The sequence below is a fragment of the Chamaea fasciata genome, unplaced genomic scaffold, assembly GCF_029207755.1.
Source record: "Chamaea fasciata isolate MVZ Bird 193981 ecotype frontalis unplaced genomic scaffold, bChaFas1.0.hap1 SCAF_2, whole genome shotgun sequence".
Lineage (NCBI taxonomy): Eukaryota > Metazoa > Chordata > Aves > Passeriformes > Sylviidae > Chamaea > Chamaea fasciata.
Window position 1 is genome coordinate 52,676,605 of NW_027094087.1, and position 18,847 is coordinate 52,695,451.

The following is an 18,847-nucleotide window of genomic DNA, read 5'->3' on the forward strand; positions in this document are numbered from 1 at the left end:
AAGATCCTGCAGGGACACCGAAACCAAACTGCTCTGGGTTTTGTGAAACAAAGCCCTCAAAGTTCTTGGTACTGTTGTCGTTTGTCATTAATGCTGTAGTTGTTTGGTGGGGGGGGGAGTTTTTTTTGTGTTTGTTTGCTTTGTATTACATACTAGTAAAGAACTGCTATTCCTATTTCCCAAATCTTTGCCAAAGAGCCTCTAATTGTAATTTTACCTAGCAGATACCTGTCTTCCTAAACCAAAACAGAGGGTAACAGCATCAGTAGCCTGACTGCACCGCCTTCTTCTTTGCATTTCTCTGTGATACTAGTGAAGAAATAATCAACAAATTATTCCAAAGGCATTTATTTCTTTCTTGTACATGAATTAGAAATAAAATCTTACAAAAATATGGAACCACATACTGAAATATATCATCTTAATTCATATACCAAGCATTTTTTAATGTAAGCTAGAAAAATAAAAATTTCACTTTGGACCCATATAATATTCCTGCAGTATTCCTAAAAACAATGTTAAAATAAATATTTTTTCCTTAAAAAGGGAAAGTGCACACTGGTTCACCAAACTAACAAAAATACTTCAGTGCAAATTCCTAAAATAGGCATTGAGATTACATTTCCTTTCATATATGATTTCTAAACAGGTTTTTCATATTCTGAAACAGAGGTGAATAGAATCAATTGAAAAGAAAGTTGAATAAGCTATGGCCTCCATCTTGGAATTCAGTTTTCAGCAAGGTCATAATAAACTCTTCTTGGAATTCTTCTTTACTCAAAGTTAGGCAAAATTTGCTACAGTTGATGTAAAATATTCTTTACATTTTACCTAGAACACTTCAAATACATTCAAGCTTTACCAAGCATTTCAGTCACTTGCTGTAGGTGTCTGTGAACTGGGGTCAGAGTTGGAATTTACAGAAGTAAATATTCATTCTGTTCAAAATCCTGTCAATTATTAACTTTAAAAAGTTCTCTAGCAAAGAGTCATATATTAATAGTAGTTTGATATACAGTTATTTAAGTTAAGAACATCAGACTGCATTTGACACAAATCTCTTCAGGATCTCATTAGCATCCACTTTCCACATGTTTCATGTAGACTCAGGCTGACATTTTGGTTTAAACTCACTCCACAGAAAGTGTCACTTAGATCAATAAAAAAAGGACAATAAGGTTTTTTGTTTTGTTTTTTTTTTTAACCTGAAGAATTACATAGGTTTTGATTTAGTTCTTAAAACAAAATGCACCTTATTTTATACATGTTTGTAATGCTTCAATCCTTTACAATAAAAGAAGTAAAATAAAAATTACAGCATCTCCATCTGCCCTTCTGAACACACAACCTACCCGAAGCTTTAGCACTTAAGAGTCAGACTGTCCACACAACCTGAGCTAGGTGACACCTTCTGTAAAACATGTTAGCATTGGAAAAAAATTGTGTAAATCAAACTCAGTTAAATAATTTTTAAAAATCTAAAGGCCCTAAAAAGAGTCAACATTGAGGGTTTTTTCCATTTTGGTTGATTTTATGACTGAAAACTGGACCTCTCATCCGAAAAGGCCACTTTTCTGAATTTGGATAGATTTTGAAAAAGAAAGAAGAAAATTGCATAGAACATGCTAAACAAACATATTTTGCTATACAGCTTCTAAAACTTGTGATTACGGTCACTAAAAACATCAATTCTATTACAAAAATAAGTACAAAAAATTTAATAGAAAATCAAATATTTAGGACTTGCTCAAGGATGCAGTTGGTCTGACCTTGCAAAATACTTGGGCAGGTGCTTAATTTTAAGCATATGAGTCATTGTGCCAAGAGAGATTTTATGGTGAACACTAATGCACAAATATTAGACTGGGTCTTCCACTTCAAGATAAGCATGGACCTAAGTGCTTTGCTGGATATGGATCAGGATGCTCAGCACCTAACAAGGCTTCAGGCACTGATCCAGCAAAGCACTTACTCACACGAACAACACGTCTGACTTTAGGATCACTGCTCATGTGCTTAACATTAGGCGTGCTCGTAAGTGCTTTCCTGGAAGGGCCCGATAGACCAATCGTGTGTAAGCTATAAAATTTGAAGCGGTGTATGTTTAACACACCGCATATTTAACAATGCTAATCTGCTGAGATTTGCTTTTTCTTGGAACAGGGCATGTCTGATGTCAAGCATTTATTTTTCAGAAAGTGCGTAAAAAAAGCCTTCAAAAGCATCTTTGTGATTATGGCAAGCTACAATAATATAAGTGAGTCTCCTTATGCTCCTTTCATTTCTTCTTTGTACATCTTTTCTCAGGCATCTACAAAGGAAAGAGAAAATCCTAGTCAAAAAGATTACTTTATTCAAATAACCATCCATGCATTTAATTTTGCTCCAATAAACATCACATCAGATGCAATTGAACACCTGAAAACAAGCACAACTGAACCCTTCCAGATTTCAGATCTGAATGCAAATTCTGCCAACGATGCCACCTCTTCCACTGAAAATATTCAAATCACCAATCACTTCTAGAAATAGAACTACGTTTATTACTTAAGACTGAAAATGATGTGCTAGTTTGACCCTTACAAATCCCTAAGTCAGCGCTTGTATTTCCCTGTTTTCCATGCCCACTCATGACAACCCATTTTTCATGCAAAGTCTAAAAAAGTGGAAATGTAAGAGCTATTTAATCCCAGATAAACAGCTATTAAAGCATCACAGTTCATCAGATATTTACATGAACATGCAGAGATGTCACGTTAACCCAGAAAAAGAAATAAAGTAAGACCACATTTCTATAATAATGCTGGCATATTGCTCCATACTACGCTAATCAAGGAAGAAATAGCAAAGCAGCACTTCATAAAGACCTACTGCTACTGCTGGCCAGGCAGGGTAACTATATTTAAATCCTTATTGTGGTAGGAAATATTGTTTTATGCACTTGGTATCATATGTTCTTCGTAACTTCTTACAGCTACAAGTTGAGGAAGTTTCAAAGTTACTAAATGTATTTCATGCTTTCCTAAAGGGAAAAGAGTTTTTGTTTTCATGTGAATGCTCTAATGGTTTTTGGAAATGGCTTATTTTTTTTGTCATGCACAAATTCCTGCTCAACAAAAAGCAGAGTCACTAATAAAATTACTATTGTGGTAAGTTACAGCATAGCTGACAGCTGAAGTCGAGATGTGGCACTAAGGCAAAATGCATCCCCGCACAGAGGAAGAACTCTAGACTTAGTCCTTGAGCACAGCAGCAGATGTGAAAGGCATGTATAGAGCAAGGAAAGAAAACAACCTGGTACCCCAGATCAGAAGTCAGCACAAAGGCCTCTCATCTCCATCAGATTTGTTCTCTCTCTGTCCCAAATTCTGACCAGAGAAACTGGGACTTCTTCATAGAAGGTTCTTGAACAGTTCAATGAAAAGGTGCATTTGCAAAATTTATTTCACAAAACTTCTGAACTGTTAAAACCCAAACCTCTAAAACTAGCATGTTTAAATATCTAGAAGAGCTTCTACCATGTATCTGTTCAGCCCCATACTTCCTGTATCCAACATAATTCTCTCCCATTCTTGGTTTTCCAACAAGCACCCATCCAATGCTTGTCTGCTTTCTCAGCATCTTCTAGTGCTCAGAGGTGGCTTTTCATTAATACACAACTCTTTTTTTTTACCAAAACACTCCCTAACTTGTTGCTTACTGCACAGAACTTCTCCATTAACAGGACAAAATGTGCCAGTTCTTTTTCCTTTTTTCCCCCATAGCATTATCCTGCATTTTTGACAGGTGTTTTTCAAAACTGCATCCCTTCTGCTCATATGAATTTGGGAGGTTTAATGTTTTCTAAAATAGAGCCCTTCCAGTTCATAACCACAGTTGCTCATTCTGCACTCATCAAACACTATTTATTATCAGAGATAATAATTCTGTAGATTTCCAAGTATTTTCTTCTATCTGGAATTCTAACCGTGCTGACCCTCTGCGCATTTACAAACTACATCTGACACTTTGTAAAAAACACCAGTTTGAAAGGCCTACAAAACCCAACGATGACTACAAAACTGCACAGAACACACAGCAAAGCTTCACTTTCATTTCTGGTTGGAAGAGAGCGCCACAGAGCTTCTTAACCTAACAGACACCACTGTAATCCCAGGGTTGTAAATGACAGCAAGTAAGTCTGAAGCGGAAAAATGGCATAGTTACTCAAAAAGGGGGAATTCCCAATTTCTCGGAAACTTGCATTACCAACAGATACAAGCAGATTCTCTACTGAGCTGAAGTAGAAAAGAATGATGTGTTTTAAGAGTGTATTTCAAAAACACACATTGTAGTTGAGCCACAGTAATGGCTCAGTACAACAACTAGTGGATGACATTGAGTGTTGTGCAGAACTGGCTAGATCTGTACAAATGATCCCAGTGACTCCATCTCTTTTTCAATTCTGTGATTGAAGGAAGCTGCAACATCAGCTATCACTCTAAATACACAGGAATACTCTGTAATGATGAAAAAACACAGAAAACAGTGGATTGTGCACTTTAAGTGTATCCTACCTTGTGCAAAACTTTGTAAAATTAAACCTTATCTAAGACACTTAAGCTTTTGCATCCAACGCCAAACAGGGTTCTTAAAAAAAAGCTTCACCCATTCTTGCCTTTAAATCAATTTTTCCCTGATTATTTACATAAGAACCTCTTGACCTTGGAACTAAACATAAAAATACCCCCATATCAATATGTGCTAAGAGATTTATCATGTAAAGCCAAAGAGATGCCAGAACTCTTAAAGGATTAAAATATTTACACAGGAAAATACCAAAACCACTTAAAAATGTGCTGAAACCCAACCTAACTCTTGAAGCATACAGCAAATATAGCAAGCACAAGTTTGTTACACAAAGCACTTTATTGCATTACATGCACACTGACATTCATTGCCATTTGTTTCCAGCATATTGAAAACCACCCAAATCCCAATACAGAGAGTATCTTTGCCTCAATAAAATGCCACCAATGACAATGCTTACATCAGCACTTTTACTTCTGTCAAAATAAAAATGCAATGATCCCATCCTACTCTGGTGTAATACTGGGTAAAAAACTTCAGAAAGTTTTAAAAAAATAATGCTCCTTATGAATTAAAAAAAAAAATCATCAAAGGTGGGCAAGTTTTCAGCCTAGAATGAAGTGTAATGGAGAAAACTGTGGTGGGCTTGACTGGGCTTGCTCTAGAAGGAGTAACAGCCCAGTATGGTACCCTGCTAAGCCTTTCTTCTCAGCTCACAGCACAATGCAGCTGAGCCATCTTCCCAATCCAGGCTGGAATATCTGATATCATGGTACTGCCTTGTCCCACTAAGGCCCAACAGCTCTGTGCTCTGCCAGCTCACAGACCTCTCCATCACACTCCACCACGTACCCAGACATGCCCTGCATACACTATACTAACAAAAAACTCCAGGAGACATCTTCAGATTAACATAAAAATAACCACTGTATAAAATTCTTTCAAGAACAAGTCTTTATTTTGATGTTTTAGGTTTGGAGCTGAAGAAAGCAGAAATGGATTTCATTCCACTCTTATCAACTTTGGCAAGAGCCTTCTGTGCTGCAGACATCTTGGTGTTTGCCTGTGAGTGAAATGATAAACAGAAACAGTTAAACAGCATCTCCATAGGGGGGAAACAGATGCTACAAACTCCTAAATACAGAAGTCAAGCAATAAGCTGAATTGCTTTTTTAGTATATAGCCGTAAAGACAATGTTATGCAGGCTTTGAATTGTAGGCGAAAAACATTAAAAAACGAAATTGAGATTATTCAAACTGAAGAATACTTGTCATGAATTACTTAACCTCAAACAAAGACAGAAAACAAACTACAAGGACAAGGAGGCGAAACATCTCTCCTTTCTGCAGAATGAGGTATCCCAAATCAAACGTTTACTTTGGGATAAACCCTGAGTGTATGTTAAGAAGAATAATGCATGCAATAGAACAGATGCATTCTGTACCCTCCGACTCAATCTCATGATTATGCTGTCAGCAGGCTGAATTACAGACCTGCATTACGGATGATGAATAATTCACACTGATTTACTATCAAAGACTCTATGCACAGTGAAATAAAGGGAAAAGAGATGGAAGAACTAGGAATGAAGAAGGTAACTAATGTTTGCAAAGCACTTTTGAGGCCACAGGGACAACTTCCCAGACCTCTACACCTAAAACACATTTTATGAACCACATTTTATAGAGCTGACCTCTTTTCTTTCTTGTATTTGAAAGCGTTATGTTTTAAATCTCTAGCTGCTTTCCCTATTAAGAAAACTTTGCATTGACCTTTCTTTATGATACTCCTCAGTCTGCAGGACTTCACAATAACAGTACTTGGGATCAGCTAGATGGTTATGGATATGATGGAGATAGGCAACAACTGTATGATTGTCTGTGTTACTCTACAAACAAAACTACTGCCAAAGTATTTTAAAAAGAGTAGTACACTGTACAGAGTCCAAGGGCTATCTTTTCTTTCCCAGATTCCCTCATCAATGTGCTTCATTATTTCAGAAGTAAATCATATTTAATGTTAAAATGAATTATCTCTCCTCAGTTTATTTCTATCTTTATGCTAAGTTCAAAAGCTATAGTATATAATGTGGGGAGGGGAAAACATGCATATTTTAAACTATTTATCACCTTCACTTAGAGGGCAATCCTCTTACTTCCAAACAAAAATGTGCAATGAGTAAAAAACAATAAAATCTGGGCTTTTGGGGGGAGGAAAGAATGTATCTGTCACCAGCTGCTTCTCTTTGCAAAGGGATAACGAGTAGTCAGCATTAGACTGAAGGTCACAAGACCAGCACAGCAGGCCTTTTCAGTTCCCCACGGATTGGAGGAAGATTCATTTTCTTTCAATGTTCAGAGAAATAAGCCAGTACAAGCCTCACAGCTTTGGCAGACACAGAGAGGATCTATTTCTTTTCACATCTCTGTTGCTCTCCTAAGAATAGTACAGTGGCAGGCAAAGCTGGACTCAGATTTGGATTGGCCTCCAAACATGCACTGGAGCTGGCAATCAGTAAGTTCTGTGTTGATTTAACTTCATTAAGTTGACATAAGTAAGTGCATAAGCAATATTTCTATGTAAAAATAAAGCCTGTCCTAGCATCCCTTGGAATTTAAGCAAATGTTGCCATCTTTGTTTCTTTTTTGAGTAACTGAAATTTAACAGTTGTTATCAATAAACCATAGGATTTCTCATCTAAAGATCTCAAAGAGCTTTGCAAACATTAGCTGAACACCTTAACAAGTGTGTCTGAGTCTGCAAGGCTCACTGGAATATTCACTGGTGAAATACAGCCCAGCAGTAATAGTACAAAACAGTTCAGAATAGGAAATTAAAACTGTCAAAGTCACACTAAACCTGAAAGAAAAGTTCAAAGAGATATAATTAGAGATGTCAGACAATTTTGTATTTGTTTTGTATTTGTGATGTGTTTTGAAGGAGAAAGTTAAACACTCAGTGCTAGTATTTGGTATTAATCTACACTTCAGCAAAACATGTATGAATGCAAGGATTGCTTACCTTTTTGGTTTTCAGATTGTCGCTGTTAAATTTAGTATAGTCTTCTTCTGGTTCCACAGGGACATCTGACAATTTCCTTTTCTGAAATGTTAGAGTGAGGAAGTTGCTCTGTCAGCCACTTTTATGATGTACACACATGGAAGTTCAAAGCTTAGGCTTTAAAATGTAACCATAGCACCAAAACAGGACTGGCAATCAAGTGAAGAATCTGCAGCAAGAGTGGAAGATTTCTGTATGCAATCGTCTTCTCTACATGTGAATATAAACCATCTTTACAGCATTCAGAAGAGAGCATTCAGTGTCAGAGGAAGCATTTTCTTCCTAGCCTTCTGAAGAATGACTGTTAGAAATCAGCCATGATTGTGACTTTGGTGTCAGTCTATTTAGAGAACTTTCTGGAACAGCTGTTGGAAGCTAGCGCCTGACAGTCAAGGAACTGTGGTGCTCATGATCTCATGGACCTGTGCAGCAACTCCAGTGTTGTAGCTATCTGCCAACACAAGTGGATCATCATCTAGTCCGCTGTCTGTTTGTTCACAGCCTTTAGAATTAATTAGTTTCTACAGGCTGGCAACAGGGAAACACTGCCACAGCCCCACTGACTGCTTCATCACTTGAATCCAACAGCATAGTAAGAAGTTTGACTCTGCATGTGCTGTGTGCCTTCTAACTTCAGAAATAACGCACGTGAACGGTTCTCGGCACTTCACATGATCAGGCCGTAAAAATGAATATTTCTTTCCATAAACTGTGAGCATGTGTTTAGTTTAAAGGTGAAAACTTTCTGGTATGTTTCCAAAAGGGAAAAAAAAAGTATATAGTATTTTACAACTGTATTTTTATTATTATTATATATCTGATATTACTACCCTGTCCTTAATATCCTGTGAAATCTAGACTGTGGCCTTCCCAGCTTTTGTGCCAAAGAAAGTGATTTTGCAAGCAACTTGGATGGTACCGTACATTTTAAGATCCTGTTTTATTCATTGTGTTTATGGTGCTTGTGATATCTTTCTCTCTCTCCCCCTCCCTCTCTCTTTGGCACAGAAGCTAGGTCTGCAGCCTAGATTTCTCAGTTCTTAGAACCAGTTCCAACTGCAGCCTTTTCTTTTGATTTCAATGGAATCTGGATCAGCCTCTTTAGGAGGCTGTTTACTGTGCTGTGATTATATTTTCAAATGACAATCTGATGAAGAATTACTTTTCTCCTCTTTTTGGAATCTGATAAACAAGTTTTTAAAACTTACAACAAAAATGTTTGCATTTCAGCAAAACATTTGCTGTTTAGTTGTAGCAAAGCCTGCATATTCTTTGTAAATGTCTCTCATCATCTGCCAATAGCCAGACTCCCTGTGCTGACAAACCGGACAGTGCGATGATTACAACACATGATCAACAGCTTACAATTAATACAAAGAACATGCAATTTTGATTTAATCATCAAATCACAAAGTCCAGGCTGTACCCAGCTTGTTCTTGTTCAAGAAAGAGAATGTGTAGTTGCTTTTCAGCTGATCACTGAAATTTCTACATCTCTCCTTCCTTCAGAGTTTAACATAATGTCCAAACATGCAATTATTTTTCCAAAACAGGAAATACATGTTAGAACCTTATTTTACAATGATCAGATATTATGTCTGTTAATACACCTTGCCCTCACGAAGAGAAATGTCAACACAAGTGATCAGAAATGGTCTGAAGGAGACTAGAAGTTTTCATGTATAAGCCTACCTTGCTCCTCTGAGATTGTGAAATAAAGGAGTGTTTTAATCTCTGAAGTTGCAAAGACTTAAACACAGAAACATCACAGACACCCTGGTCAGTGCTCTGGAAATTAATCAGATCCTCAGCAAGATCTCACTGCTCAACAACTGAACAGTTCTAAGCCTCATTTCCTCTGCAACCAAACTGCTGAAATAAAACTGTTTTTAAAAATAGATTCCCAGAACTATCCCAACGGTATAAAAGCTATTCGTACACAATATGGAATGTACATCACACGCAGTTTAATACAGTTGTTTTAACATGCTTATATAGCTAATGACTATCAGTTGGCTCCTGATGTGTGCTTAATATTTCTTACAACGCATAAAGATAATTCTTAACTGAATCAAAGGGCCAAGTAACTGTGCAGCCAGAACAACAGTCCAGCCACATGGAAATAACATATCTATGGATATCCATTGGGGAACAAATGCTATTAATAACAGTAGGGCTCAATTACTCCTCTATGTGCTAGCTGACATGCTGCTAAACAGAACAGTCACTGAACCAGCCAGAAATGAGGTTATTTTAGACTTTGTTTCAGTAAGTAGCAGGGACATTGCAGGAAAGGCCAGTGTGGTATGTAATCTTGTTTCAGTAGACATAGGCTGGCCAGTTTAAATTACATGGAAAGGATTATCAAAAGTGGGGTTATTGGTTCTAGGGGGGCAAACTTTGCAAACCATATGCCTTACTTGTCTAAGGCAAAGCAAAGGGATTTGATGTGTGAGGAAGACATTTGGAAGGTAAAAGAAAAAGAATGAAGAAGTGATTTTGGATCTTTTAATTCAAACAAGGTGAAAATCTTGGAGGAAAGAGCTTCTCAGACTAAACATAATAAATGTGGCTCCTTGCTCACAGATTCACACATATTCCACCACCTCCCATCCATCCCCCAAAAAATCCAACTGACACTAGATGCAAGCAGAATTCTGCAATGGATGGGGGAAAAAAGACTGGGGGAAAAGAAATATTAAAAAAAATGATCGGTATAGGCGTCAGGTAATACTGGGACTAAGTACTGCCAAAAAGTCAAATGGAGTTAGACCTTGGAAAGGAAATTAAAACAAACAGTACAAGGTTGTTTAGCCACAGAGGCAAAAAAGGGAATTAAAAAAAGAGAAAGTGAAGGGATTGGATAGATATTAAAGCCAACCTATGTGTGGACTCCAAACGAAAGAACTCCTTTGCCTCAGTAAATTGTTTTCAACAAAGATGAAGAGGTTAACCATAGGGACAGAAGAGAGAATAGAAATCACTCTATTCAAGACAGAAGTAAAACTCAATATGCTGATCCAGCTGGAAGGCCGTATCAGAAATTACAAGATGAGAGGCAGTACCTGGCATATGTTCCATCAGGCAGGGACCATATTAGTGCAGAATAGCCAAGGACCCATCTCTAATGTAAGAAGGAAGAAAATGCTGTAGTAGGACTCAGGAGAAGAGAGCGGAGAAAAAAGTGAAAGAAGGAAGAATAATTAAAGAATAAATGAAACACAGAATCAGAGTGGTTTGGGTTTGAAGGGACCTTAAAGATCATCTAGCTCTAACCCTCCTGCCATGGGCAGGAATTCTTTCCACTAGACCAGGTGGCTCAGAGCCTCATCCAACCCGGCCTTTAACACTGCCAGGGATGGGAGTTCACAACATCTCTGAGCAACCTGTTCCACTGCCTCACCATCTTCACATCTAATTTAAACCTACCCTCTCTTTAAGCTTAAGGCCATTGCCCCTTGTCCTGTCACTACATGCCCTTGTAAAAAGTTTCTCGACAGCTTCTCCTGTATCCCCCATTAGGAACTGGAAGGAGCTCCAAGGTCTCCCTGTAGCCTTCTCTTCTCCAGGTTGAATAACCCCAACCCTCTCAGCCTGTCTCAGCCTAAAAACTAAACAAGGTAATGCCTACTAACTCGTCTTTCTAAAATATAACACATTTTCTGGCGAGAGAATGTGAAGGATTGCCAGAGGATTTGACATGGTGCGACTTAAGCAGCTGTAACGACAGAAAACAAATATTGCATAAGAAGTTTAAGGTAGGTGAGAAACTGGGAAAAAAGCAAATAATGCAGAAAGGAATGCCATTGGATCAGATAGAGATTAATAGTGAATTACTAATTAAAAATAAGAGAATGCTAACATTTGCTGAATGTACACCACTGAGTAGCATTATAAACACCTCAAGAGCTTATAACACTGAAAAAAGTCAGGGAACCTTCAAGATTGGAAACATTAAAATGAGATTAAATGTAAAGAAGTAAAAGATCATGAACACAGAAACTAACTGCATGAGTTTTTTGTAAATCTGAGAACTGATCAAGTAAAAACTGCAGTGGAAAAAACCCCACAACTGTGTGTCTTAACTATTCACAGCACGACAGAGAGCTATCTAAACACACATCAATAGAGGCAAATGGGATTCTAGCCTGTAATGGGACAAAGTATTTCTAGTTAAGACAAGAAGGGAAGAATGTCATCATATTGTATGAGTAAAGGTTTTATCAGAAATAATTACACATTTTTCTGGTCATGTGCTTTGAAACAATTCAATTCATCTTGGAACAGGTGTAAAGAAATGTTCCCACAATGAGGGAATGGAGAACCAATCTAATACAACCAAGCTGACTTCTCAAAATGAAAACACAAAGCATATATGTTTTCCCTTTAAATACTGAGAGAACTAATGTTAGGGAGGGAAAGGAGCCATTTCAATTTCAAAAACAATGATAAAGTTAGCACAAAAGGACAGGGGAATAAATTTGCCAGGAATAAATTCAAGGTGGAATTTACAGAAAGGTTTCTGAGCATCAGAGGAATGAGGTTATAGAACACTCTTCCAAGAGAAGTAATGGAAATAAAAACTCCTAATGAGACTTACAGTGAAGAATGGTCAGTGTATGAGAGATTATCCAACATGGTTGTCTGGGAATCCATGACCCAGGAGGTCCCTTTCAGGGTCCTCATAAATTATATATGAAAGAAAACCTATGAGGTCATATTGTCCCATCAACCTCAATAAAACTAAATAAGCAAAACACACATGAAAAAGACTGTTGACCAAAACCATAAAATATGCCTCTCTCTTTCCTTCCCCTTTTTTAAGCAGGAAAACCAACCAAAATATTCCTTATTAAAAATATGAGTTACCTGGTAAATTTCTTGCGTTGTTTTAGACTGGCTTTTCACAAGACCATCTTACTTAATGTATTGTACCCAGCGCTTGGTCTCGTCCAGTTTCAATAACAACTCAGAAAAATCAACTAACAACACATCTATCAATACCTTAATGTTCTCCTACCTTCAGTGGTGGCTCTGGTGCTGGGCTTCTAAGTTCTGGGAGCCTGAAGAACAAAAGATTTTAAATTAAAAAATTAAGACAGATGAATTGCACAACCTAAAGTTCGGAAATCCTTCTTAATGAAAGCTGTTTTGGTTATCAGCTGCTCACACATGGCAAGAACTTGCAAAAAAAAGCAGTTCATGCACTGAATTTCTGACTTATGAAACTGTTCAACTATGGGGCTTCAAGCTGCACATTGGACACTTTTCCAAAGGCCACTATAACAGAAGCCTTTGAACAGAACTGAACAGATGAGTAGGTGAAGAGTCCCAGTGATGATCCAAGCCAAGTCTGCTGCTGGTGGGGAACACCAGGATGAGGATGTTGGCTCACCTTCCAGATTTAAATACAAACTAACACAGGTGAGATTAGTAAGTTAGATCCAAGCAGCACTGAGTGAGTAGGGAAAAGGAAAAAGGACTGGGGATAAAGACTCAACTCCTGGCTCTGCTGTTTGTGCTTGACAATTCTGGACAAACTGCTTTATTGGATTTTCTTCCCACTTGCTTTAAAATACGATACATTACTCAGGGTTTCATCATGCAACGGTGGTAACAGACATATCCAACTTTAATATTATATCTCCCTCAGCTCACAGTCCTTAACACCACAGGAAAGCAAAAAAACCCCACCATAATCTACATTTGAAAAATCCCATTTAAAGTGTGGCAAGTATAATCTCATAGTGTCATTCACTGAAACCATGATGAAAAAATCTCAGTATTCAACAGAAATGACCAAATGGGCATTAATCCATGCCACATAAAGCTATAGGCTAGCTGGAACAATACTCACCCCAAGAATTTTAACAACTCCTTACTCAGATCTTCAGGAATATACTCTGATATTAACCCATGGGCATATCGTACATAGTCTTCAGGAAGAGGTCAGGGAGTGGGAAGGAAGAGAAAAAGAATATTCATGTTACATAGTCACTGTTGCTTTAGCCATGTTGCATGTGCTACCATGAGGCACAAGGTTGAATCAATAGTAACACACTCCTAATGGATACACTGTGATGCTTCTCTGTGTCGAGTAGTTTATGTTATATGACACTTGTAGGTTTATTTAAAAAGTAAAGACTCACTACACTCACTCTGTCAGCACATGGTATTAATATCTGCTGCATGTACTTTACAAAAGCTGTTCACTTTCTGAGAGTACTAGATATCATGTATTTTTCCGGAGAAATTAAATTTTAAAAACCTGCAAAAGTAAAAAGCTGACTCAACAGAACATGCAATCATTAATTTTAAAGCATCTGGATCTTACAATTATTTGGCAAGGGCTTCAGTACCAAAGAACATTTTCTGGCTTCAACTGAAAACAATTAGATGAGACAATGAGTCTATTTCCAAGTCTTGTACTTAATTTTCAGTACTTTATAGAAAATGCCAAGGCCTATCTAAACATCACTGGCAAGACAGGATAATTATCTGTGGAAATATGAACTACTAGAAGCTGTTTTCAGTACAGGGCACTCCTGCTATAAATGTTTTTCTGAGAGACTGGGGAAAAAAAAAGTGACCCTTTTATAACATGAAGTCCTAAACCAGATCTTTTCCGGTCACGTTCTACACAAGTACTTACTGATCGTGGGCTGGGCTTTTTTAACTTGCTGTTGTTGAGACTGCAAGGGAGTAACTGCACCCATGCACAGGAAGCATTTGCCAGACAGATATTAATGAAATTCATGTCTTAATTTCAACTCCAATTGGCCAGTTTATCTGCTCATATGCCTACGCACTTAGAGAGTTCAGACACACACAGTATACCAACCTTAAGGTGGCAAAGAACTATTTCTTTAGTGCCAGAGATAAATTTCTCTTTTATTTTTTCTTTACCATTTTCTTTTTTTTTAACCTGAAAAGCCCAATGAAAACTGGCATTGAAGGAAAAAGCATTAACAAACTGACAACAGCATACACATTGCAACTATACTGATAATAAATTCTTACTATCACCTATCTGCACTTCACCTATCTGCACTTCTCCTTCCTTCACTGCCTAGATTCATCAAAGATTTTTCACTCTCTAAGCCCACTTTAGGGTCAGGAGAGAACAAGAAATAATTCCAACCCAAGACAATTTCACCTCAGCACTTAATTTATTGCTTAAGAAAAATATTCTCATCATTTCACTCTTTGCATTATGACACTGAATGGTGACTCCAAGTCAACTGCTACCATTTCATACAAAATAAAAAACCCATTCCCTTTGCATTTCTGACTGAAAGCAATCTTCACTGATTTCCTTTACCAATTTAAAAATACCACGATTTGCCTCCTAGGGAGTCTGTGTTCTCACCCTAGCCTAGCTTTGTTATTAACCTTTTGTCAAACATCACGAATACTTGCACACCTCCCTTCTTTGTCTTCTGAATGAAATATTCAAGTCTCATATGATAAACCTCCCCTACTTCTCTGTTTGCTTTCATTATATCCTCCCCTATTTTTGCCCTACAACATCTGTAGATGCTAACTACATATACCCACCTATTTTAAGACACTGAAATTTCAAAATACCCCTATGAAAGCAATTCTCTACAGAAATAAATTGCACTGTCATAGCAATGAAAGGATCAGACAAGAAAATGAGTCTTATTAGAAATAAGTATTGAGTAATGTGTCCATTTGACTTCTTGTCATTCACCTTGCCATATACAGTGGGACTACCTCCAAAACTCACCTACTTTAAACCCCAGTATTCCCAATTTTCAATGCTGCTCTCTCAAATATGAAAACCCAATGTTTTTAAAAGGACAAATATAAACATGTCACTATAAATAAAAAGCAAGGTGGAAAAAAACCCACTGGAGATGAAATATTTAATGATAAATTTCAGAGAAAAAGTATTTAAGCATAATCAAGATGGTTGTTGCCAGGACACTTTCCCCCTTCTTTAAAAAAGCAGGGGTTGGGAAAAAGATGAAAAGCTACTGTGAAGTCACAAGTTTGCAACTTTGTCTCTTTTTAAAACAATATATTACAAACTCCGTTCTATAAAAGTGTCTATTTGCCTCTTAAATCTTATTTATGTTGTTTCCTTGATATCATTACTTGGTAGCTCATTTTCCACTTTGTCAGCAAGCTGCTTTGTTTCTCCCTAATTTTCAACAGCATAAAGACTCCCGAATGTCTTTGTAGTAAGAAACAATTTGCTTTGGTTCACCTTGCTCTAAACTATTCTTAATTTTCATTAACATTGGAAAATTTTATTCCATTTTCAGGTTTCTCTACAGAATTTCATATCAGTAACATTCAGGACATTGCCCTCCCCAGCAAAATGGTGAATAGAAACAAACAGGATCCCACCAGACTTTCTGGTAACAGGATTGTTACAATTAAATACACATATTATTAAAATTTTGCCCTTAATAATTACACATGTGTGTATTTATAGTGTTTTGAGGCTGGTAAAACACCAGTGCACCCACAAAAATCATCCAACTCATACATTTGTTGCATAAAGTAATGTTTGGACCAGGAGCCTTTTCTCTGTAACCATGACTTCCTAAGATTCCTTCACCATTTTGAAGAATTCTATGAATGCTAATGTGCTAATATTCCATGCATCCTAATAAATAAAAAAAAAATGAAAAGAAGTACATTCTAATACAGACACACTTACTGGGTGAGAACTCATCTATATTATAATTATGTCCCCTGTTCTTTAACACAGTCTCAGTCCAGCAAAGCACTTCAGCATATATTTCACTGAGAAAAATGCTTTCTTCTTGAACTGTGGAGAAGTTAAGAGAACCCCAGCTGAGACCGACTGTTAATTACAATGATGCAGATACCAAAGAACCTGGAAAAGTCAAGGCACACAGTCTTAGCTTATATGGAATTTTCTGTACAGGGAATAAATTTACTGCAAAGGCCAATTTCAATGTATTTTAGTTTCTAATCATGTGTTTTATCTCTACTTATGTGACTTCACAAAAATGGAATTCATTACCACGTTTAGTTTTCTTACCTTCCTCAGCATCTGTGATCTGTTTACTGTTGATAAATGTACTTGCAAGCACCTTTTCACCTACCAATATATTGTTGCTTTTAAGTGCTTTCACTGTTTGATTAACCTACAGAAAACCAAAGAATGAAATGCCTGTATCAGTATTGTTATGCACATGTTAATACAGTGACAAAGCTCTTGTAATTTTGTTTCAAGCATATAAAACACTCAAGTTATGGACTGTGGTGAAATTTAATATACATTTGTAATGACTAGCAGATGAGCTCAAAAAACCCAAAGAAACTAGCTTGTCTTTGAACATGTTTCCTTGGCAACACAGCACCACTTCTGCAGCACCCTAAGATGAGCTTGAGCTACTCAGACCCAACAGCCATGATTATACAGGTGAGAAATACACCTGCTCAGAGAACATTCCTGAGCTCAGCAGGATGGCAAAGGCAGACCTTGGTGGAAATCAAAGATTAAGGACTTTACAGAGCACTGCTGTGCTGGATCCAACAGAGAGAGAACTGTCAGATGAAGGTATTTTCAGCAACACAAACAGGTACCTGTTCACATGTAAATATTCAGGTAATCATTGCAAAATAGGTATTCATTCCCAGGCCCCATCACTGCAGAAAGTGGACCAGATTTTGTGCTTGTATTGATTAATTTAAAAGACAAGGCGTCCTCATCATGTGATGCATACCATCTTTTTCTAGAGAATGGCATCATATTAAGGGCACATGTGCATGAATAAAATGAAATTCACCTTCTTTACACCAAAACAAAGACCCCATCAAGCTTAGCTTTAACAGTAGTTTATTCCTGGCATACTGTACTGTACAGTACCTCTTGAACGGCATGATTGGGTCAGGGTAACAGCAACCAAACCAGGACCATTCTGAGTGAACTCTGCCAAAACTTCAGGAAACACATTTGTAGCACAAAACCAAGGCAGCTCTGTCCAGCTTCAAAGCATGGCAGAATTTAGAAGCTGTAACAACCAAAACTCTCCTCTAGCCCATCCAGGAAAAGGACAAAGCAAAAGCAAGCTCCTCACCTTATGCAAAGCCTACAGCAATAAGTTGACAGCTTCTTCTTCCTACGCACACCCCATAGGCCTCTTTCATGGCCAGTCCCGTCAAAAAGAGAAATGCAACAAGCTTGTTAATATCCCTAGCACCTGATCACATTCCCAAGTGGAGCAACTTTACTGTGATGTTTGTCCTTCTTGGACAGGACACATACCTTGAACTGAGGCACAGCACAAGGCTCCAATGCAAACATGGACAAGCTAATAAGCATTTTCATTTTAAACATCTAGCAATTTTTAAAGCAAAAGAGAAACACAATACCTTTTTCTTTAACCACTTCAGTGTCTTCTCTTGGCTGTATTTGTGGAATTTCTGACTGTCGATCTCTGAGAAAAAACAACCAAGGGGAAAAAAGTCATGTCTGGTTTGGATTGCATTTTCAATACCTTTAAAATCTTTTAACTTGTAGATACAATATAAAAGTTAATTTGCATCTTGCTTGTTTGCATCTCGCACGTGTTTGATATCAGGGCAATAAGTTCCAAAAATATTGGAAGCAAAAAAAAAATAAACAGACTGAGCTGATATGAACAAGACTTAACAATTTGATAGTTCTTTAATTAGGACCTAATGCAGCAAAACACAGATTTTATACATTTATGTGTAATCTTGGTTTCCCTTAATTCACTAAGACTCTTCTCAAGCCCTTGTAGTTTCACTTCACCTTCACTGACTTATGTCACTGGACTGGTGATTTTAACTACATAGTTCACAACACAAAATGTTGGTTCCATGATCCTCCCCTCTCCTTTCTACAACAGATTATCTTGAATCTTTATGTACTGAATTCCAGCACCTAGTAAGGGGCCAAGACAAAGAATTGGTTACTGAAGCTAAACCATCCACCTCTTCAATAAACCCTTTCCCTACCTGTTCTCCTCTCCCATGTCAGAGTGACTAAAGCAGAATTTTTACTCCTATCCCACTTTTACATAATTCAATACAATGTTAAAAGAAAATACAGAATCCAAAATAGCGAAACTCACTCCTTGTGGGAGGAATTATGATTCACTCATGAGTTATGGAGCAACACAAATTAACTTGATGATATAAGAATTTCAGAGAGTGCTTCCCCTGTGATAATGAGGGCATCGTGAACAC

The 18,847-nt window shown here is 37.4% G+C and overlaps 1 protein-coding gene across 5 annotated transcripts in view; it reads right to left on the reverse strand.

Moving 5' to 3' along the window:
* Nucleotides 1-363: 363 nt before the first annotated feature.
* RNASEH2B (ribonuclease H2 subunit B) overlaps nt 364-18,847 on the reverse strand; it is a 42,950-nt gene continuing 24,466 nt past the window's right edge. For 4 of the 5 annotated variants that reach the window (XM_066176120.1, XM_066176119.1, XM_066176121.1 and 1 more), the window contains exons 6-11: nt 18,008-18,072; nt 16,671-16,776; nt 13,488-13,566; nt 12,651-12,693; nt 7,592-7,672; nt 4,890-5,632 (exon numbers count right to left, since the gene is read on the reverse strand). In XM_066176120.1, the coding sequence (XP_066032217.1) occupies nt 5,525-5,632; nt 7,592-7,672; nt 12,651-12,693; nt 13,488-13,566; nt 16,671-16,776; nt 18,008-18,072 (482 nt within the window). In that variant the 3' untranslated portion in view covers nt 4,890-5,524. Of the gene's footprint in view, nt 2,312-4,889; nt 5,633-7,591; nt 7,673-12,650; nt 12,694-13,487; nt 13,567-16,670; nt 16,777-18,007; nt 18,073-18,847 lie in introns of those variants that run through there. The other variant, XM_066176123.1, reaches the window with a different exon arrangement.